Source organism: Theropithecus gelada, chromosome 1 (assembly GCF_003255815.1).
Source record: "Theropithecus gelada isolate Dixy chromosome 1, Tgel_1.0, whole genome shotgun sequence".
Lineage (NCBI taxonomy): Eukaryota > Metazoa > Chordata > Mammalia > Primates > Cercopithecidae > Theropithecus > Theropithecus gelada.
This window is the reverse complement of record NC_037668.1, coordinates 38,762,606-38,785,755: the sequence shown is the minus strand read 5'-3', so window position 1 is coordinate 38,785,755 and position 23,150 is coordinate 38,762,606. Positions and strand designations below refer to the sequence as shown.

General features: G+C 47.2%; 2 protein-coding genes across 4 annotated transcripts in view; both read right to left on the bottom strand.

Moving 5' to 3' along the window:
* UBE4B (ubiquitination factor E4B) overlaps positions 1-9,598 on the bottom strand; it is a 149,087-nt gene extending 139,489 nt beyond the window's left edge. For all 3 annotated transcript variants that reach the window (XM_025389232.1, XM_025389240.1, XM_025389248.1), the window contains exon 1: positions 8,862-9,598. In XM_025389232.1, the coding sequence (XP_025245017.1) occupies positions 8,862-8,885 (24 nt within the window). In that variant the 5' untranslated portion in view covers positions 8,886-9,598. The remainder of the gene's footprint in view (positions 1-8,861) is intronic.
* A 4,653-nt stretch (positions 9,599-14,251) lies between these two features.
* The window catches only part of RBP7 (retinol binding protein 7), a 20,858-nt gene continuing 11,959 nt past the window's right edge, over positions 14,252-23,150 (bottom strand). Inside the window, exons 3-4 of the mRNA XM_025404510.1 lie at positions 22,421-22,522; positions 14,252-14,491 (exon numbers count right to left, since the gene is read on the bottom strand). Of these exons, the coding sequence (XP_025260295.1) occupies positions 14,441-14,491; positions 22,421-22,522 (153 nt within the window). The 3' untranslated portion in view covers positions 14,252-14,440. The remainder of the gene's footprint in view (positions 14,492-22,420; positions 22,523-23,150) is intronic.

The window sequence follows — 23,150 nt, the reverse complement described above, 5'->3', positions numbered from 1 at the left end:
CGCCCCGCCATGTTTGCTTTTTATCCCTCTCCTCCCACTAGAATGAAGCTCCACACAGCAGCCTTTGTCTATTATCAGGGATGCAGCTAGTAAACTGTAAGTGCTGTTGAATGAACCGTTTACAGGAAGACATTTCCACTGGATACTACAAGTGCCTTGTAAGAAAATGCACTTTGCACAAAGAAGTATTTCTGCCTTTTTTCCCTACAAGAGCTGGGAGCTGTTTGACGAGCTCCACTCTCAGCAATAACAAATGGGGAATGAAAGTCCACTGGAGAGCTGGGCCTGGCAGCAGGCGCCTGTAATCCCAGATCCTCGGGGGGCTGATGAAGGAGAATCGCTTGAACCCAGGGGTTAGAGGTTGTAACGAGCCGAGATGATGCCACTGCACTCCAGCATCATGCCTGTAATCCCACAACTTTGGGAGGCTGAGGTGGGTGGATCATTTGAGGTCAGGAGTTCGAGACCAGCCTGACCAACATGGTGAAACCCCTCTCCTAAAAATACAAAAATTAGCCAGGCAGTAGTGGCATGCGCCTGTAACCCCAGCTACTTGGGAGGCTGAGGCAGGAGAATCGCTTGAACCCAGGAGGTGGAGGTTGTGGTGAGAGATTGTGCCACTACACTCCAGCATGGGGACAGAGCGAGACTCTGTCTCAAAAAAAAAAAAAAAAAGAAACAAAGAAAAAAAGAAAGTCCACTGGGGCTTCCACTTCCTATCTCAGAAGGGACAGTAAGAATGCTATAAATGTGGCTGGGCACAGTGGCTCACTCCTGTAATCCCAGCACATTGGGAGGCCGAAGTGGGGGGATCACCTGAAGTCAGAAGTTCGAGACCAGCCTGGCCAACATGGTGAAACCCCATCTCTACTAAAAATACAAAAATTAGTTGGGCATGCTGGTGGGAGCCTGTAATCCCAGCTACTTGGGAGGCTGAGGCAGAAGAATCGCTTGAACCCAGGAGGTGGTGGCTGCAGTGAGCCGAGATCACACCATTTCACTCAAGCCTGAGTGACAAGAGCGAAACTCCATCTCAAAAAAAAAAAAAAAAGAAAGAATGCCAAAAATGTCACAGTTGGCTGAGGTTAGTTTTGTTTTAGAGGTAGTAAATAGATAGAAAACTCTGGAGTCAGACTCTGGATTAGAATCCAGGTTCTACCACTTACTAGTTGTGTGCCCTTCAATAAATTAATTTCTATTAGCCTCCATTTTCTTATCTGTAAAACAGGGGATAAGAATGCCAACCTTGAGAAGCAAGTTAAGTGTGTAGCACATATTAAGAGCTAATATCCTTATTATCATTCTCTGTCTCTTGTCTACAGTGAACAAAAAGAGAGGAGAAGGGGCCTAGCAGGCTATATCCCACTGTCCTCCCAGGCTTGAGAAAGAGCCCTGGTTATAAAGTGAACGGTAGCAACTACCTACTGAGGAAAAAAGGGACCTCAGGTCCTCAGGCCTGTTACAAGTAAAGAAATAGTCAAAGAAGTGGGGATGTTAGGCCGGGGACGGTGGCTCATGCCTGTAATCCCAGCACTTAGGGTGGCTGAGGCGGGCAGATCACCTAAGGTCGAGAGTTTGAGACCGCCCAAGCCAACATGGAGAAACCCTGTTTCTACTAAAAATACAAAAAAATTAGCCAGGCAAGGTAGTGCATGCCTGTAATCCCAGCTACTCCAGAGGCTGAGGCAGGAGAATCGCTTGAACCTGGCAGGTAGAGGTTGTGGTGAGCTGAGATCACACCATTGCACTCCAGCCTGGGCAACAAGAGCGAAATTCCATATCAAAAAAAAAAAAAAAAAAAAGGGCCNTGAGGCAGGAGAATCGCTTGAACCTGGCAGGTAGAGGTTGTGGTGAGCTGAGATCACACCATTGCACTCCAGCCTGGGCAACAAGAGCGAAATTCCATATAAAAAAAAAAAAAAAAAGGGCCGGGCACGGTGGCTCAAGCCTGTAATCCCAGCATTTTGGGTGGCTGAGGCGGGCAGATCATGAGGTCAGGAGATCGAGATCATCCTGGCTAACACAGTGAAACCCCGTCTCTACTAAAAACACAAAAAAATTAGCCGGGCGAGGTGGCGGGCGCCTGTAGTCCCAGCTACTCGGGAGGCTGAGGCAGGAGAATGGCGTGAACCCGGGAGGCAGAGCTTGCAGTGAGTGGAGACTGCGCCACTGCATTCCAGCCTGGGCGAAAGAGCAAGACTACATCTCAAAAAAAAAAAAAAGAAGTGGGGATGTTAGAGCAGCAAGGCCAGAGTGGGGGTCTACATGTGGACTCATCTTTTTGGTGGTCTAAAACTAAATTTGTAATCCCAGCACTCTGGGAAGCTGAGATGGGCAGATCACTTGAGCCCAGGGGTTTGAGACCAGCCTGGGCAACATGGCAAGACCCTGTCTCTACAAAATATACAAAAATTAGCCGGAGGTTGGGCGCGGTAGCTCACACCTGTAACCCCAGCACTTCAGGAGGCCATGGCAGGCGGATCACTGACGTCAGGAGTTCGAGATCAGCCTGGCCAATATGGTGAAACACCATCTCTACTAAAAATACAAAAATTAGCTGGGCATGGCTGCCATGCACCTGTAGTCCCAGCTACTCGGAAGGCTGAGGCAGGAGAATCACTTGAAGCCAGGAGTCAGAGACTGCAGTGAGCTGAGGTCGCACCACTGCACTCCAGCCTGGGTGACAGAGGGAGACCCTGTCTCAAAAGAAGAAAAAAAAAAAAAGAAAAAGAAACATCTGGCCGGGCGCGGTGGCTCACGCCTGTAATCCCAGCACTTTGGGATGCCGAGACGGGCAGATCACGAGGTCAGGAGATCGAGACCATCCTGGCTAACACGGTGAAACCCCATCTCTACTAAAAAATACAAAAAACTAGCCGGGCGTGGTGGCAGGCGCCTGTAGTCCCAGCTACTCGGGAGGCTGAGGCAGGAGAATGGCGTGAACCTGGGAGGCGGAGCTTGCAGTGAGCTGAGATCCGGCCACTGCACTCCAGCCTGGGTGGCAGAGCGAGACTCCGTCTCAAAAAAAAAAAAAAGAAAAAGAAAAAAAAAGAAAAAGAAACATCTGCTTTCTCCAAAATCTGCTGCTTCTCCAGAATTCCTTATTCAACCCCTATCTATCCTTCTCCATAGCTAGAAACCAAGGTGTCATTTCTCCATCTCTCCTCCCCTCCCCTCTTCACAGCTAACTGATCATCAAAACTGGGTTAACCACAGTCCTTGGTATTTTTGGTGTCCGTCTGCTCCCCTCCATTCCCACAGGCAATGCCTTAGTTCCCCTGGACTCCACTGCCTCACTCCTATACAGCAACAACAGCCTCCTAATATATCTTGCAGTCTGCAGCCACCTTCTTCCAAACTACCCTTTACTCCCTTGCCACCCATCTTTCTCACCTCTTAAAATCCCTAAAAGGCATTTTACAGAGAAAGTTGAAACTCGGCTGAGTGCAGTGGCTCACGCCTGTAACCCCAGCACTTTGGCAGACAGAGGCAGGCAGATCACTTGAGGTCAGGAGTTTGAAACCAGCCTAGTCAACATGGTGAAACCCCATCTTTACTAAAAATACAAAAAAAAAAAAAATAGCAGGGCATGGTGGCATGCACCTGTAATCCCAGCTACCTGGGAGGCTGAGGCAGGAGAATCACTTGAACTCGGGAAGCAGAGGCTGCAGTGAGCCAAGATCATGCCACTTCACTCCAGCCTGGGCAACAGAGCGAGATACCGTCCCAAAGAACAACAACAAAAAAGGAAGTTCAAAGTCCTAAACGTTTCTGACAGCCCTCCGAGATCAGGTACCTGCCTCACACCCGAGGTAAAACCCATCTCTCCAGTCACACTACTTGGTGCTGTTTCTTGAGCTCCCCCATTTCAGAGACAGTTCCCAGGGCAACTGCTTCTCAACATAAGTATCACTTTTTCTTGAAAGTCTTCACTAAGACCGTGCCCCTCCAAAGGTCCCTTCTCATGTTTCTTAAGTGAGTTGTGCATATCTCCACAATAACACCTGGCACTATTTTATAACTGTTGGATTCCTATCTATCTCCTCCACTCCAATTTAATTATAATTTCTTTTTTGTTCGTTTTTCTGTGTGTGTGTGTGTTTAGATGGAGTCTTGCTCTGCCTCCCAGGCTGGAGTGCACTGGCACAATCTCGACTCACTGCAACTTCCGCCTCCTGAGTTTAAGCAATTCTCCTACCACAGCCTCCCGAGTAGCTGGGACCACAGGTGCGCACCACCACACCCAGCTGTATTTTAGCAAAAAAATACAAAAAAAATACAAATTTTTGTATTTTTAGTAGAGACGGGGTTTCACCGTGTTGGCCAGGATGGTCTTGATCTCCTGACCTCGTGATCCGCCCACCTCGGCCTCTCAAAGTGTTGGGATTACAGGCGTGAGCCGACACGCCTGGCCCCAACTCCCAAATTTTTAACCCAACAGGCATTTAAAAAAAAAAAAAATGGGAGTGGGACGACCAGTACCAAATGCCCTGATCACATCATGAATGCATTCATGCAAAACAACACTTCTACAGAAAACCTATGTATATCAAAGCAGACTGGGTCAGTGTTATGCAGGATACTGATACAGAAGCTGTGGTGAATTTATGTCAGTTGTTGAGCAATAAAATAAAAAGGCTTTCGAGCCAAGAGCACTGGGTTTGAATTCCAACCCCATCACTTCTAAGCCAGCTCACTATGCAGAAGTTACTTAACCTAAATCCCAGTTTGCTGACTTGTAAAATTAGGAAAATAGTACCTGCTTGTTTATAATGTTTTCTCTAATGAGACAGAGCTATCAAGTGCCTGGCACAGAACCGGCTCCTAAGGCTGTCATTCAATGTCAATTTTCTTCTACTTATGGAACACTGCTAAAAAGTCAAAGGTCACATATTCTGCATTTGGGAAGGAATACTTTCTAAAATCTTTATTATTATTATTTTTTTTTGAGACAGAGTTTCGCTCTCGTTACCCAGGCTGGAGTGCAATGGCGCGATCTCAGCCCACTACAACCTCCACCTCCCAGATTCAAGCAATTCTCCTGCCTTAGCCTCCTGAGTAACTGGGATTACAGTCATGTGCCACCACGCCCAGCTAATTTTGTATTTTTAGCAGAGACTGGGTTTCTCCATGTTGGACAGGCTGTTCTCGAACTCCCGACCTCAGGTGATCCAGCCGCCTCAGCCTCCCAAAGTGCTGGGATTACAGGCGTGAGCCACTGCACCGGGTCAACACTTTCTAAAATCTTGACCACACACTGAATCCCAGCCAACAACCATCTTGCAGATGAACTAAGTCACAAAGAAGACTTAGGAGGGAAAAATCACTTCAATGCAATCTCATTACCACTGTTGAAAAACAGTTTAAAAACCCTACTTGGCTGGGCACGGTGGCTTATGCCTGTAATCTCAGCACTTTGGGAGGCCGAGGGGGGCGGATCACTTGAGCCCAGGAGTTTGAGACCAGCCTGGGCAACATGGTGAAACCCCATCTCTCGAAAAAAATTCAAAAAGTAGCCGGGTGTGGTGGCATGAGTCTGTAGTCCCAGCTTGGGAGGCTGAGGTGGGAGGATCACTTGAACCTAAGAGAGACTGCAGTGAGCCAAGATTGTGCCACTGCATTCCAGACTGGGCAACAGAGCCAGACCCCTGTCTCAAAAACAAACACACCATCTACGCACAGCACCACCTTGAGATACGAGAAACAACACATGAGTAGGTTATAGAATTAACATAATGTAAATAATGATGCCTTGGAATGTAGGTTCCTGAAGAGAATGAACCTAGTCACGGCTCTGCAATGAACCTATAGGCAGTGAACTACAGGGCAATGAACTCACAATAATACACTATATAAACAACAAACAACAGTGAAGTTAAAGCACTCTACTGAAAAGCACAAGACTGCCGGGCGCAGTGGCTCATGCCTGTAATCTCAGCACTTTGGGAGGCCTAGGCAGGCCGATCACCTGAGGTCGGGAGTTCAAGACCAGCCTGACCAACATGAGAAACCCCATCTCTACTAAAAATACAAAATTAGCCAGGCATGGTGGCGCATGCCTGCAATTCCAGCTACTAGAGAGACTGAGGCAGGAAAATCGTTTGAACCCAGGAGGCAGAGGTTGCAGTGAGCCAAGATCGCACCATTGCACTCCAGCCTGGGCAATAAGAGCAAAACTCTGTCTCTCTCTCACACACACACACACACACACACAGAATTCTAGGTGATCAGAGAGGGACCAAAAAGTGCACATAATGTAAAAGTTCCTAAAGCTACCAGTCTGGTTATATCAGCCTTTGTTTTTCACGGACTGTGTAATCATACATTTTCATTTTATTAAAATATGAAACTCTGCCTTACCTAATTTCCTAAAGTAGATTAAAAGATCACTGCTTTGCCTGTTTTAACCCTGAAATATAAACTTGAAGTTTCATTAATATAAGTGTATTATTTTGTCATCAAATCAATGCCTACCATATCTGACACAAGTTTCCAACTACAGAGTAACAATACAAAGGCAAAAGCTTTGGAAATGTCTCAAGAGAATTGCTTACCTAACCTCAAAAATTTTTAATTGAATTTTTAAAAAATAACTTCAAAGATATTTTTTCCAAAAAACTATCCGTCTGGCTCCCACTTTGGGAGGCTGAAGTGGGAGGATCGCTTGAGGTCAGGAGTTTAGACCATCTCGGGCAACACGGCAAGACACCTGTCTTTACAAAAAACAATAAAAATTTTTAAAATTAAAAACAAAGAATTATTATTTGTTCCAGGTTCTGCTGAGAGTAAAATTAGCAGTTATTGAATCAGCTTTTTGTGTTCAGGACAACTAATTTGTTGAAGATAATTTTACATTGATCCTGTATTAGTGAATTCAATTTTTCTCATTTGTTTGAATATTCTGCTAACCTTGAAAAAAAGTTTCTTCTATTTCTTCCACAAAGGTTTCATGTGTTCCTTATATGGTCACAAAAAAAGTTACACCTTCCTCAAGGACTGAGCAAAGTGAAGAGACACATTTTAGATTATATAGTATATTCACTGGTCTGTAACGCCTCACTGGTTTGAAAAAAATTTCTTGGTGAAAACTCAAGTGTGCAAAGCCTCTAAATAGATCATCAAAAAAAAAAGTAATTTCTGGGAGTAAAGTACTACTAAAAAACAGTATCTCTGGCCCATCGCGGTGGCTGACACCTGTAATCCCAGCACTTTGGGAGGCCGAGGCAGACGGATCACGAGGTCAGGAGATCGAGACCATCCTGGCTAAAACGGTGAAACCCCGTCTCTACTAAAAATACAAAAAAATACAAAAAATTAGCCTGGCGTGGTGGCGGGCGCCTGTAGTCCCAGCTACTCGGGAGGCTGAGGCAGGAGAACGGCGTAAACCTGGGAGGTGGAGCTTGCAGTGAGCCGAGATGGCGCCACTGCACTCCAGCCTGGGCGACAGCAAGACTGAGTCTCAAACAAACAAAAAACAAAAAACAGCATCTCTGCTTTAAGAGAAATTACTCACTAGAATTAACATTAATGAAAAACGGGGAAGGGTGGAGAAACTTAAACCACATAAAACAAAGTGATTCTTAGGAGATCTCTTGATATTTCCTACCGAATAAAAGAAACTGTGTAATATTCTCTTAAGATTACATTTCTGATGTATTTATAAAAACACAAAGTCAGTAACGCAGAATGGGCAATCCTGATTTTCCAAACCAAGTATCCAAGTATCACAACCAACAAAATCATTTGCTTCCTTTCCTACCTGACCCTTAACACACCACTGCCATGTCCTACACCTGGAGAATTTCAGTCCCTAAGTAAACACACTAAATACTCTGTAGCCAAAACTGGAGCATGGAAATCTTGTAGTACAATCAACCTGATGGATGACTGCTTTCCTAATACTGTAGGGAAGTTTATATGATGAACCAGTGGAAGAAATGTGGAGGTAGGCTGAAGAGGGTATGGCCAGCAGGGGTCCTGAAAGGGAAGCTCCCAATTTGTAAAAAGGAAGGAAAAAGGCAGTAGAAGCGTAGGAAATTCCTTGTACCCTGATTGCCACTGCTTTTTTTTTTTTTTTTTTTACAACAATCTGACTTATTAAACAATCTTTAAAACATCAAGAAATAGATCGTATAACTCCTTCAAGAAATGAGAACAGGAGAGAGTTTACAAATTCATTTGCTACCACTTGCTTCCTGTTCAGTCTCTGCTACAGCAAAACACAAGTTTGAAAGATTCAAGAAGTAGAAAAAGATAGAATGTAAGAGAAGAATGCCAGAAGTCATTAGTGGTCTTATATTAAGTCACTAGAATACAACTGGAATTCTCTAAACTGTTGAGAAGATATATATTTTGTTAAATATCAAAGAATCTGTCTGTAAACCATCCCTCAAGCAAAAAGATATGTTTAATCAGCTTATACAGTTAAATAACCACACATATTTGGAATTTCAAATGCTTTCTTTAAAAATATTCACCCACCATACATTCTCATTCCATCCAAAATCGTGCTTTAAATTCCTGACGACACACAACACACTTTAACTTGATGTAAATCTAGCCGTTCTTCTTTGCATACCCTGAAGAAAAGAATAAACACCTCAAGATGCTCTCTCCTCTTTTTCAGACCCTAAAAGAACACTCGGAAAGAAGCAAATGGAGTTCAGAATGAAGAAATAAGGCAAAAGAATAAAGGAGAATAAAACCAGAGACCCTATGGGGAGTCATGTTATTCTTGGAAAATATCATCTCCGTTCCTTCTCCAAGCCCAAAGGCCAGACAGCACTGGCGCAATATCATCCCTGTCCAAAGCGCTAACGAGTTGCCAACTAATCCCTCAAGGTGTCCCCCAACCTCCTCACCTCATCAGCGCTCAGCTCCTCCATCGCTTTCCTCTTAATGGTGAAAGGCGTTAGGGAGAGATCCTTCTGTTCTCGCGACCACGGCGGGAGGAAGGAGAGTGGAAGGTGTCTATCAGGCTGTCTGGTCCCCCGAATGGGGGAGGTTTCAGAATTGCATAGTCAGAGGTTAAAAAATAAGAACACAAGAGGCACTGAACTGCCTTGGCTTCGGTCACTCCAATCGCCCCAGAGACTACTACAGCCGCTTGTTCCCTGAGCAGCCTCCTCTGGCCGCCACTGCTGCTGCTACAGGGTTATCTTAAGGCGCCACTTACTACCCTCTGCTTCCCAGGTTACCCAGACTAGGCAGCGCGGTCTCCAGCTCGTCTCGTGCCCCGAGCCTGCTGTGTCTTCGTGATAGTGGCGCGGTAGCTGCGTTCCTATAGCAGATCCTGCTCTCCTTCCTACCCTTTGCCTCTGGCGGGAACTGGTCCACTGCAGAGTGGATACCCCGAGGTAAGGCGACCCCACAGCCGTCCTGGCAGAGCCCAGCACTGTAAGGGAAGCCCCTCCCCTCCCAAAGCAGGCCGGCCACGCCCCGCCTCCACGCCGGAGCCCGGGTAGGGGGGAGGGGGAGGATGGGACGCGCGTAGCTCTCGCTGGAAGAGTAAATCCTCCTACCCCCCCACCCCTACTCTTTCCCCCTCGCCCCACCAAGTATTATTCATCAAAACAACAGGGCGGCCATCTTTGAAAGGGATCACGTGATCCCCGTCAGGGAGGCGGAGCTTCTGGCGCCGGGACGTGGCAGCCAATAGGTCGCGGGCGCCGCGCCGCGGAGTTCTTCTCGCCTGCGTCCTCTCCCCGCCCCCGTCCCACCCCCTCCCGCGCAGCCGCGCCGGACGGGGGGAGGGGCAAAGGGAGGCGGGCGGCAGGGCGGGGCGTTGCCACGGCGACCGCGCAGGGGCGGCGGGCGCGGCGGGCCTGGGCCAGGTAGGCTGGCAGGGGGAGAGACGGCTCCCGGACGCACGCCGGGGAACATCCGCCAGAAGGTGGCGCTGGCCCGCGGCGCCTCCGTCGTTCCCACTCGTCTGCTTTTCTGTGACCTGGGAGCCCAGAAACACCTCATCGCTCCCAGTGGATTCTGCGCGCCCGCCGCCTAAGCGAGGGATAAGAAAACGAAAAACGTCTCCTTGTCCGCGGGAGCGCGATCTACCGTATTGAGCGCTCATTTTCTAAAACATCTGCTACACACTCTTCCGCCTCCTCCAGGAAAGGCCAGTTGGAAGAGAACTCGGACACAAGAACTCCCATTCATTTTACTTTACCTTGGCCTTTTAGAGAGATACTTCCTGGGGTTTTTTTTAAGTGTGTTCAAAAAGTATTGATAAAAGTTGAAAGTATAAATGGATGAGAGACCCAAATCACTGAATTGTACACAGCAAATGCAAAGAAGACGTTTGGAGTCAGTGGGTGAAAACCATCTTCAGGTGCACAAGAATACAAATATTTGGCCGGGTGCGATGGCTCACGCCTGTAATCCCAGCACTTTGGGAGGCCGAGACGGGCGGATCACAAGGTCAGGAGATCGAGACCATCCTGGCTAACACGGTGAAACCCCGTCTCTACTAAAAAAATACAAAAAAACTAGCCGGGCGAGGTGGCGGGCGCCTGTAGTCCCAGCTACTCGGGAGGCTGAGGCAGGAGAATGGCGTGAACCCGGGAGGCGGAGCTTGCAGTGAGCCGAGATCTGCCACTGCACTGCAGCCTGGGCGACAGAGCAAGACTCCGTCTCAAAAAATAAAAAAAGTTATATAAATCTAAGTTGAGCGATCAAAGTAACAGTACCATGAAATTCCCGATTTTGCCACGGACTAAAGATGAGAAGTGGATTGGATGGCTCACTAAACCGTAAAGACTATATTCCAGAATTAAGAGTTACAATGTCTTTGCTACATGCTTAAAATAGGAACCTGACTACTAGATACGTAAGGAATTTGTGAGTAAAAATAAACCGGCCGGGCGCGGTGGCTCACGCCTGTAATCCCAGCACTTTGGGAGGCCGAGGCGGGCGGATCACAAGGTCAGGAGATCGAGACCACGGTGAAACCCCGTCTCTACTAAAAATACAAAAAATTAGCCGGGCGCGGTTGTGGGCGCCTGTAGTCCCAGCTACTCGGGAGGCTGAGGCAGGAGAATGGCGTGAACCCGGGAGGCGGAGCTTGCAGTGAGCCGAGATCGCGCCACTGCACTCCAGCCTGGGGGACAGAGCGAGACTCCGTCTCAAAAAATAAAAAAATAAAAAAATAAAAAAAAATAAAAAATAAACCATTGCTGGCTTTGCATATTATCTGCTCTCCAGGAAAGGAATTCTGTGTAAGCCAGAACTTGAACCCTTGGTGACATTGATGTTAAAAGTTTGCTTTTTTTATTATTGCCATCTAATTTACATACTATACAATTCACCCAATTAAGGTGTACAATGGTTTTATTATGTTCACAGCTCAGTCATCCTCACTGTCCGATTTCAGAACATTTTAATCATCCGAAAAAGAAACCCTCCAAGCCATTAACAGTCACTCCGCGGCCGGGTGCGGTGGCTCACACCTGTAATCCCAGCACGTTGGGAGGCCAAGGCGGGTGGATCAAGAGGTCAGGAGTTTAAGACCAGCCTGGCCAAGATGGTGAAATACAAAATACAAAAATTAGAAGGACGTGGTGACAGGTGCCTGTAATCCCAGCTACTTGGGAGGCTGAGGCAGAGAATTGCTTGAACCCGGGAGGCAGAAGTTGCAGTGAGCTGAGATCCTGCCACTGCACTCCAGCCTGGGCAACAGAGCGAGACTCCGTCAAAAAAAAAGAAAAAGGAAACGAAGTCTCTAGCCATAAAATGTACTTCTCAGGGTAATTTTTTGTTTGTTTGTTTTTTGAGACAGAGTCTTGCCCTGTTGCCCAGCCTTGAGTGCGATGGTGCAAACATGGCTGACTGTAGCCTCGACCTCCGGAGCTCAAGCAATTCTCCCACCTCAGCCTCCTAAGTAGCTAGGATCATAGGCGCATGCCACCATGCCAGGCTAATTTTTAATTTTTGTAGAGATAGGGTCTCACTATGTTGCCTAGGCTGGTCTCAAACTCCTGGGCTCAAGTGATCCTTCTGCTTCAGCCTCCCAGTGTGTGAGGATTACAGGCATGAGCTGCCACACTCAGTCCCCAGGGTCTTTTACAGGATGAATCTCTCTAATACACTTTTTAGTACCTTTACAGTTGTGTTCTAACTTGTCTAAGTAATGGAGTTTCCACTACTTTCCTTAGGAGAAGCTTTCCTATAATATCCTAAATAACAGTGTCTCAGAGTTGTTTGTAATATGTAGCCCATATTTTCATTGTTTGGTTCAGTTTATTTCATTTAAGCATTACATTACCTCCTTTGGACTGTGCAAAATACTCTGTCTGCCTCCCTTGGTAACTACCAAGCATCAGGACCTTAGTTAGTTCTTAGAATTACCTGGAAACCAGCCAAAAAAAAAAAAATTATATATATATGTGTGTGTGTATGTGTGTTTTACCAGGTAACAAATAAAAAGGAGACCACAGAACAAACTGAAACATGAGACTGAAATAAAAGTTATGCCTCAGGCCGGGCGCGGTGGCTCAAGCCTGTAATCCCAGCACTTTGCGAGGCCGAGACAGGCGGATCACGAGGTCAGGAGATTGAGACCATCCTGGCTAACATGGTGAAACCCCATCTCTACTAAAAATACAAAAAAATTAGCTGGGCATGGTGGCGGGCACCTGTAGTCCCAGCTACTCAGGAGGCCGAGGCAGGAGAATGGTGTGAACCCAGGAGGTGGAGCTTGCAGTGAGCTGAGATGGTGCCACTGCACTAGACTCCGTCTCAAAAAAAAAAAAAAAAATTATCTTGAGCAGTTGAGAGCCTTTGAAAGCTTGAATTTGGCTACTCTAGACTTCCGGGAATAGCAATAGAAACTGCCCAGGGCCAGGTGCAGTGGCTCACGCCTGTAATCCCAGCACTTTGGGAGGCCGAGGCGGATCACAAGGTCAAGAGATCGAGACCATCCTGGCCAACCTGGTGAAACTCACCTCTACTAAAAATACAAAAATTAGCCGGGCATGGTGTCACGCACCTGTAGTCCCAGCTATTCGGGAGGCTGAGGCAGGAGAATCGCTTGAACCCAGGAGGCAGAGGTTGCAGTGATTCGAGTTTGTGCCACTGCACTCAAGCCTGGCAACAAAGTGAGACTCCATCAAAAATAAAAAGAACGAAAGAAAGAAAGAAAGAGGCCGGGCGCGGTGGTGGCTCAAGCCTGTAATCCCAGCACTTTGGGAGGCCGAGACGGGGGGATCATGAGGTCAGGAGATCGAGACCATCCTGGCTAACATGGTGAAACCCCGTCTCTACTACTAAAAAATATAAAAAACTAGCCGGGCAAGGTGGCGGGCGCCTGTAGTCCCAGCTGCTCGGGAGGCTGAGGCAGGAGAATGGCGTAAACCTGGGAGGCAGAGCTTGCAGTGAGCTGAGATCCGGCCACTGCACTCCAGCCTGGGCGACAGAACGAGACTCCGTCTCAAAAAAAAAAGAAGAAAGAAAGAAAGAAAGAAACTGCCCAATGCTGTGTGGCTCAGTAGCTAAGGCTTTGTCTTTTGACAAGGGTGATTTGGGTTGAATTCTTGGCTTCTGAAATGATTCCTTTCTGGTTTGTTGTTTGTGTAACTTTGCCATTATTAAGGTTATTTTCCCCCTCATGAATAGCTTCTGATTTCCTGTCTTGGATTTTCCTTTCTCTAAACTACCCTTGGGGAGATTCTAAATCTTGTTTGAAAAAAAAAAGAGGAACTGCTGTCCAGGCGCGGTGACTCACGCCTGTAATCCCAACACTTTGGAGGCCGAGGTGGGTGGATCACCTGAGGTCAGGAGTTCAAGACCAGTCTGGCCAACATGGTGAAACCCCTGTCTCTACCAAAAATACAAAAATTAGCCAAGTGTGGTGGCGCATGCCTATAATCCCAGCTACTTGGGAGGATGAGGCAGGAGAATTGCTTGAAGCCAGGAGCCAGAGGTTTCAGTGAGCCAAGATGGAGCCACTGCACTCTAGCCTGGGTGACAGAGCAGGACTGTCTCAAAAAAAAAAAAAGAAAGAAAAACAAAGAAACAAAAATCACCATCCCAGACCCCTGTCAATGTCACCACCTGCCCATCCCTCAAAGTCATCTGCCCCCCAACCCCAGAGCTCTGGTAGCTGTTCAGGTTGCTTGTTTTGGCCAGCTTCCTCACTAGCCTTGAAGGCAGGAATGATAGCTTATTCATTGGTGTGTCTCTTGTGCACCTAGAAGGCTTTCAAATGTTTTTTAAAATGCTGGGATTTCCTAAATTGAAAAGGAAAAACTTCAGAGTCATTTGGACAGGTTTATTGAAGCTGAGCAGTTTCCCCATAATCTAGATGACTTCAGGTTACAGGCTGTGTGGCTCTCTCCAGCCACGAGTCCTCATCACCCAATGGGATGGATAAACATCTGTTCAGTCTGCAATATAATTTGGCATAAAGCTGCAGCCACAAGTGGGCTCTGCTGCTGGATATGGATCAGGCTCTCTGGAATGTCTGTTTGCACACTTGACCTTCACAGAACATTTCCTAGGGCGTAAGGAAGAAGGGAAGAAGAAAGATGAGGTTGCATGTGGTCTATTTTTACTCTCAACACTTATTTTTTATTTTATTTTAACCCTTTTCTGGAACACTTTTTTTTCTTTTTTGAGATGGGGTCTTACTCTGTCGTCGTGGCTAAGTACAGTGGTGAGATCTCAGCTTACTGTAACCTCTGCCTCCCAGGCTCAAGCTGTCCCACGTCAGTCCCCCAAGTAGCTGGGACACTACAGGCATGTGCCACCATGCCCGGCTAATTTTTGTGTTTATTGTAAAGACAGGGTTTCGCCACTGCCTAGGCTGGTCTTTTTTTTTTTTTTTTTTTTTTTTTTTTTTGAGATGGAGTCTCACTCTGTAGCCCAGGCTAGAGTGCAGTGACACAGTCTCAGCTCACTGCAACCTCCGCCTCCTGGGTCCCGGTTCAAGCAATTCTTCTGCCTCGGCCTCCCAAGTAGCTAGGATTACAGGCATATGCCACCATGCTCTGCTAATTTTTGTATTTTTAGTAGAGACGGGGTTTCACCATGTTGGCCAGGCTGTTCTTGAACTCCTGACCTCGTGATCTGACCACCTCGGCCTCCCAAAGTGCTGGGATTACAGGCATGAGCCACCGTGTCTGGCCCCTAGGCTGATCTTGAACTCCTAGCCTCAAATGATTTTCCTGCCTTGCCCTCCCAAAGTGCTAGGATTACAGTTATGAGCCACCACACCTGGCCTACTCTCAATACTTCTGACACCAAATGTGTGGGTTTTTAAACTCCTGACACCAGTTGTGTGGTGTCTTTTCTAGTCCCACTTCTCCAACTCTCTGACACTAACTGAGTGTCCAGTAAACCAACTTAATTCGGGCACTAACAACCCAGAGTTAGCACAGACCACATAGGTTAAGGATGCAGTCTCACGAGACTGCCTCCAACTTCAGACACCCGTCAAATTTTCGGACCTCCCATATTTCTGACTGACCAGCTACAAATCAGGTTTTCCCATAACCAACCCCTCCTTGGACTTGATAATTTGCTAGAAGGGCTCACAAAACTCAGAAAGTCCCTTCACTTACTATTACCAGGTTATTATAAAATAAACAACTCAGAAAGAGCCTGATGGGGCTGGGCGCACACGCCTCTAATCCCAGCATTTTGAGAGGCCGAGGCGGGTGGATTGCCTGAGGTCAGGAGTTCAAGAGCAGCCTGACCAACATGGCGAAACCCTGTCTCTACTAAAAATACAAAAATTAACTGAGTGTGGTGGTGCATGCCTGTAATCCCAGCTACTCAGGAGACTTTAGGCAGGAGAATCACTTGAACCCAGGAGGCAGAGGTTGCAGTAAGCCAGGATCACGCCACTGCATTCCAGCCTGGGCAGTAGAGCAAGACTCCATCTCAAAAAAAAAAAAAGAAAAGAAAAAAGAAAGAGCCTGATGGAAGAGACGCACAGGGCAAAGTAGGAAGCGGGAGCATGCAACCCTCCCAGCACCTCAGTGTATTCACCACACACATGAATGTTCACCATTCAATGTGGAAGCCCTCCAAACCCTGTGGTTTCGTTTTTAGTGGATGTTTCAGCACACAGCCATGATTGATTCAGTCATTGGCTATTGGTGATTAGTTCAGTCTCCAGCCCCTCTTCCCTCAGGGATGAAGTTGAAAGTTCCAACCCTCTAATCATGCCTTAGATTTTCTGGTGACCAGCCCCCATCCTGAAGCTATCTAAGGACCCTCAGTAGCCAGTCATGTCATTAGCACACAAAAGACCTTTTTTTTAACTTTGAGACAGGGTCTTACTCCTTCGCCCAGGCTGGAATGCAGTGGTGCAGTCATGGCTAACCTTAGCCTCAACTTCCTGGGCTTAAGTAATCTTCCCACCTCAGCCACCCAAGTAGCTGGGACTATGGGCACCCGTCACCACGCCCTGCTAATATTTATTTTTATTTTTTGTGATGGAGTCTTGCTCTTGTCGCCTAAGCTAGAGTGCAATGGTGGATCTCGGCTCACTGCAACCTCCACCTCCTGGGTTCAAGCGATTCTCCTGCCTCAGCCTCCCGAGTAGCTCAGACTACAGGCGCCCACCACCACACCCAGCTAATTTTTGTATTTTTTAGTAGAGACAGGGTTTCACCATGTTAGCCAGGCTAGTTTCCAACTCCTGACCTCAGATGATCCACCTGCCCTGACCTCCCAAAGTTCTGGGATTACAAGTATGAGCTACTGCCCCCAGCCAATTTTTTGTAGAGACAGAGTCACACTATGTTGCCCAGGCTGGTGTTAAACTCCTGGACTCCAGTGATCCTCTTGCTGTGTCCCCACAAAGTGCTGGGATTACGGAAGTGAACCACCACACCCAGAAACCAAATAATTTTTAATATATTGTGGCTGGGTGCGGTGGCTCATGCCTGTAATCCCAGCACTTTGGGAGGCTGAGGGGAGTGGATCACCTGAGGTCAGGAATTTGAGACCAACCTGACCCAACATGGTAAAACCCCATCTCTACTAAAAATACAAAAATTAGCTGGGTGTGGTTTTGGGCTCCTGTAATCCCAGCTACTCAGGTAGCTGAGGCAGGAGAATCACTTGAACCCAGGAGGCGGAGGTTGCATTGAGCTGAGATCAAGCTATTGCACTCCAGCCTGGGTGACAGAGTAAGACTCTGTCTCAAACAAACAAACAAAAAAAAACATATCATGGTAAGTAAAAATCATTCCATGAGTATCCTTAGATCAAAGTACTTCTGTGCCTGCTTGGGCAGATTTCCTGGATATGCTAGAGAAGGATGATTTGGTATCTGTCTTTCTTTCTTTTTTTTTTTTTGAGACAGAGTTTCACTCTTGTCGCCCAGGCTGGAGTGCAGTGGCACGATCTCAGCTCACTGCAACCTCCTCCTCCCAGGTTCAAGCGATTCTCCTGCCTCAGCCTCCCAAGTAGCTGTGATTACAAGTGCCTGCCATCACACTAGGCTAATTTTTGTATTATTTTTTGTAGAGACAGGGTTTCGCCATGCTGGCCAGGCTGGTCTTGAACTCCTGACCTCAGGTGATCCATCTGCCTTGACCTCCCAAAGTGCTGGGATTACAGATGTGAGCCATGGTGCCCAGCCTTCCTTTTCTTTTTTTTTTTTAGAGACGGGCTCTTCCTATGTTCCCCAGCCTTTACTCAAACTCCTGGGCTCAAGCAATCTTCCTGCCTCGGCCTATCCAGTAGCTGGGACTACAGGCAAGTGCCACCACACCCAGCTGTTGTGCATAATTTGAACACCACCTCTTACAACCAACTAATCTAAATCCTCAAACGTATGTGTATTTTCTTTGAAATTCCATATTACATATTTGTGAAGGCAAGTTTCTTACTTTGTGTGTGTGTTTTTTTTTTTTTTTTTTTTTGAGACACAGTCTTGCACTATCCCCTAGGTTGGAGGGGCATGATCTTGCCTCACTGCAACCTCCGCCTCCTGGGTTCAAGCGATTCTCATGCCTCAGCCTCCTGAGTAGCTGGGATTACAGGCACCTGCCACTGCCCGGCTAATTTTTGTATTTTTAGTAGAGACGGGGTTTCATCATGTTGGCCAGGCTGGTCTCGAACTCCTGACCTCAGGTGATCCGCCCGCCTCAGCCTCCCAAAGTGCTTTTTTATTGTCAGAAGAGTGTGAGATTTGTCCATCTAGAATCAAAATATCTTCAGAGCCTTTGTAATCAAAGACTACCCGGACCCAACTTTAAGGAAACTGCTCTAATTTTGTTTTCAAGGGTCTCACCTAGATTTCACACACACAGTGAAACAATAAAGCACGGAGCTGAGAGCACATATTCTTCTCCGACCTGTATTTGAGTCTTCACTCTACAGTGTGAAAATACATAATTCACAATCAAAGCTGATGAAACTTTAAAAATTATTTTGAGTCTTAAAGGAATGTGATTACGGGACCTGAGTCATGTTTTTTTGTTTGTTTGTTTGTTTGTTTTGAGACTGAGTCTCGCTCTGTCGCCCAGGCTAGAGTGCAGTGGTGCGATCTCGGCTCACGGCAAGCTCAGCCTCCCAGTTTCATGCCATTCTTCTGCCTCAGCCTCTCGAGTAGCTGGGACTATAGGCGCCCGCCATTGCGCCTGGCTAATTTTTTGTAATTTTAGTAGAGACGGTGTTTCACCATGGTCTCGATTGCCTGACCTCGTGATCTTCCCGCCTCGGCCTCCCAAAGTGTTGGGATTACAGGCGTGAGCCACTGCGCCCGGCCAGGACCTCAGTCATGTTAAAGGCAGCTGTAACCTAGACAGCTATAACCTTAACTTCTCTGGTTATAGATTAGCCTTTTTCTTTACCTACACTGTTTTATAAAAGACTAAACGGCACCAGAGAAGCCTTCCCTCTACTGTTGGTCTTAATTATAGACTCACTTCCCTGTTTCTTCTCTCTTTTTTTTCCCAAAGCAGGTGAACCCTTTCCTTCTCTTATACAAACACCTATGACTATCACATGGTCTAAGATGGAATGTTAAATATACTCTTAAGATGACAGCAAGAATGAGGGGGAAGAAAAATAAAATAAATATATTCTTTAAACTGGAAAGAAAAAGGAAAAAACGGAGTGGTAACTAATCAAATTCCTGTAACTCATAAAACAGCTTTGTATAGAAAATGTAATCCTGAGAAATTTCTTTGTTTGCTGCCTGTATAAGTAAGACCTTTCTGGGCGGGGTGGCTCACGCCTGTAATCCCAGCACTTTGGGAGGTCGAGGCGGGCGGATCACCTGAGGTCAGGAATTTGAGACCAGCCTGTCCAACATGGCAAACCCTGTCTCTACTAAAAATGCAAAAATTAGCTGGGCATGGCCGGGCCTGGTGGCTTACGCCTGTAATCCCAGCACTTTGGGAGGCCAAGGTGGGCGGATCACCTGAGGTCGGGAGTTCGAGACCAGCCTGACCAACATGGAGAAACCCCGTCTCTACTAAAAACACAAAATTAGCCCGGCATGGTGGTGCATGCCTGTAATTCCAGCTACTCGGGAAGGCTGAGGCAGGAGAATCGTTGAACCCGGGAGGTGGAGGTTGCAGTGAGCCAAGATCGCACCATTGTACTCTAGCCTAGGCAACAAGAACAAAACTCCGTCTCAAAAAAAAAAAAAACTTAGCTGGGCATGGTGGCAGGCGCCTGTAATCCCAGCTACTTGGCAGGCTGAGGAAGGAGAATCCCTTGAACCCAGGAGGTAGAGGTTGCAGAGGGCTGAGATCACACCACTGCACTCAAGCCTAGGTGACAGAGTGAGACTCTGTCTCAAAAACACAAATTAAAATAGGCCAGGCGCGGTGGCTCACACTTGTAATCCCAGAACTTTGGGAGGCAGAGGCGGGTGGATCACCTGAGGTCAGGAGTTGGTGACCAGCCCGACCAATATGGTAAAACCCTGTCTCTACTAAAAATACAGAAAAATTAGCTGGGTGTTGTGGCATGCGCCTGTAGTCTCAGCTACTTGGGAGGCGGAGACAGGAGAATTGCTTGAACCCAGGAGGCAGAGTTTGCAGTGAGCTGAGATCATGCCACTGCACTCCAGCCTGGGTGACAGAGCAAGACTCTGTCTCAAAAACAAAACAAAACCAAACAAAAAACAAAAAAGAAAAGGCTATACAACAATAGTTGTCAGCACATTGTCTCTAGGGAATGTTCTGGAGTGACTGACTTGTCTGAAACTGGATAATGGGAATGGTTGTACACCTGTATACGTTTACTAGAAATTATCAAACTGTACACTTAAAACAGGTACATTTTTTGGTACATAAAGTATACTTGATAAAGCCATTAAAGAAAAACACCTCAAGTCCAACAGCTTAAAAGTAAAAGAAGGCCGGGCGCGGTGGCTCACGCCTGTAATCCCAGCACTTTAGGAGGCCGAGGCGGGCGGATTACGAGGTCAGGAGATCGAGACCATCCTGGCTAACACAGTGAAACCCCGTCTCTACTAAAGAATATAAAAAATTGGCCAGGCGCGGTGGCTCACGCCTGTAATCCCAGCACTTTGGGAGGCCGAGGCGGGCGGATCACGAGGTCAGGAGATCGAGACCATCCTGGCTAACACGGTGAAACCCCGTCTCTACTAAAAATACAAAAAAAAACTAGCCGGGCGAGGTGGCGGGCGCCTGTAGTCCCAGCTACTCGGGAGGCTGAGGCAGGAGAATGGCATGAACCCGGGAGGCGGAGCTTGCAGTGAGCCGAGATCGCGCCACTGCACTCCAGCCTGGGCGACTAAGCGAGACTCTGTCTCAAAAAAAAAAAAAAAAAAAAAAAAGAATATAAAAAATTAGCCGGGCGTAGTGGCGAGCGCCTACAGTCCCAGCTACTCAGGAGGCTGAGGCAGGAGAATGGCGTGAACCCAGGAGGCGGAGGTTGCAGTGAGCTGAGATTGCGCCACTGCACTCCAGCCTGGGCGACAGAGCAAGACTCGGTCTCAAAAAAAAAAAAAAAAAAGTAAAAGAAGAAAAATAAAAACTCCAAGAGTCATATTCCAAGAAATTAAATTTTTATTACAAGCGGCCACACCTGTAATCCCAACACTTTGGGAGGCCCAGGTGGGCTCATCACTTGAGGCCAGGAGTTCGAGACCAGCCTGGCCAATATGGTAAAACCCCATTTCTGCTAAAAATAAAAAAATTAGCTGGGTGTAGTGGTGCATGCCTGTAATCCCAGCTACTCGGGAGGCTGAGGCAGGAGAATCGCTTGAACCCGGGAGGCAGAGGTTGCAGTGAGCTGAGATTGCACCACTGTACTCCAGCCTGGGTGACACTGGGTAACAGAGGGAGAGACTTCATCTCAAAAAAAAAAAAAGTAAGATATTAACTTTTCAGCTTGGGTGTACTGACCACATTCCTTTGGAGTCTGTATTTCCTGGATGGCTGTCTTCAGCTTCATGCCTGAATAAACCCTTATTTATTCATTTTTTTTGAAACGGCCTCTGTTGCCAGGCTGTAGTGCAGTGGTGCGATCTCAGGTCACTGCAACCTCCGACTCACTGGTTCTAGCGATTCTCCTGCCTCAGCCTCTTGAGTAGCTGGGATTACAGACACGTGCCACCATGCCCAGCTAATTTTTGTATTTTTGGTAGAGATGGGGTTTCACCATGTTGGCCAGGATGATCTTGATCTCCTGACCTCGTGATCCGCCCACCTCGACCTCCCAAAGTGCTGGGATTACAGGTGTGAGCCACCGCGCCGGGTCTGAATAAACACTTTTAAACTGGATTCTGATGCTTTTGACAGTAGCCTTGGGGAATTTCAAAATTCCAATTTAATTGTGAATGGGAAGAATAGTGTCCTTTTCACAGGATTGTGATGAAGATTAAATGAGATAATACACTCAAAGGATTGAGCACAGTAATTGGGCCCCAAATCATCACTCCAAAGATTTGAGCTACTATGTTTATCTATGTATATATATGTATACATAAAGTAGCTATTACATATAATAGGTAAGAATTGTTCCATAAGTATTTGCATGTTATCTTCCTGCTTCTGTTGGAATATTTGGCTGTTTCATTTAATATAAGATGAGACTATAGGCATGCACCACTATGCCCAGCTAATTTTTGTATTTTCAGTAGAGATGGGACAGGTGTGGTGGTGGCTCATGCCTGTAATCCCAGCACTTTAGGAGGCCGAGGCAGGCGAATCATGAGGTCAAGAGATCGAGACCATCCTGGCTAACACGGTGAAACCCTGTCTCTATTAAAAAATACAAAAAACTAGCCAGGCGAGGTGGCGGGCGCCTGTAGTCCCAGCTACTGGGGAGGCTGAGCCAGGAGAATGGCGTGAACCCGGGAGGCGGAGCTTGCAGTGAGCTGAGATCCGGCCACTGCACTCCAGCCTGGGCGACAGAGCGAGACTCCGTCTCAAAAAAAAAAAAAAAATACTGTATCATCTCACTGAGGACAAAATGTAGTGGATACCAGGTGGAGTTTGTCGCCTTCGATCCAATGGGTCCAGCCTCTGTTCTTCTTTTCTCCCTTCTGGACACAGGTGAGCCTGTCATTGTCCCAGGTAACCAAGCTCTGCATGAGGAGAGGAGAAAATGTTAGAGTGCCCTGGCAGGATCCTCAAGTGTTACCAAGTAGAATGCCAAGCTAGCCTTGCAAAATTAACAGCCTACTTATCACTCTTTTTTTTTTTTTTTTTTGAGACGGAGTCCCGCTCTGTCGTCCAGGCTGGAGTGCAGTGGCACAATCTCGGCTCACTGCAACGAACCTTCACCTCCCCGGTTCAAGTGATTCTTCTGCCCCAGCCTCCCAAGTAGCTGGGTTTACAGGCTCCTGCCACCATGCCCACCTAATTTTTTCTTTTTTTTTTTTTTTTTTTGAGATGGAGTCTCGCTCTGTAGCCCAGGCTGGAGTGTAGTGGCTGGATCTCGGCTCACTGCAAACTCCGCCTCCCGGGTTCACCCCATTCTCCTGCCTCAGCCTCCCAAGTAGCTGGGACTACAGGCGCCGCCACCTCGCCCAGCTAGTTTTTTGTATTTTTAGTATAGACGGGGTTTCACCGGGTTAGCCAGGATGGTCTCGATCTCCTGACTTCGTGATCCACCCGTCTTGGCCTCCCAAAGTGCTGGGATTACAGGCTTGAACCACAGCGCCCGGCCCCCGCCTAATTTTTGAATTTTTTTTTTTTTTTTTTTTTTTTTTT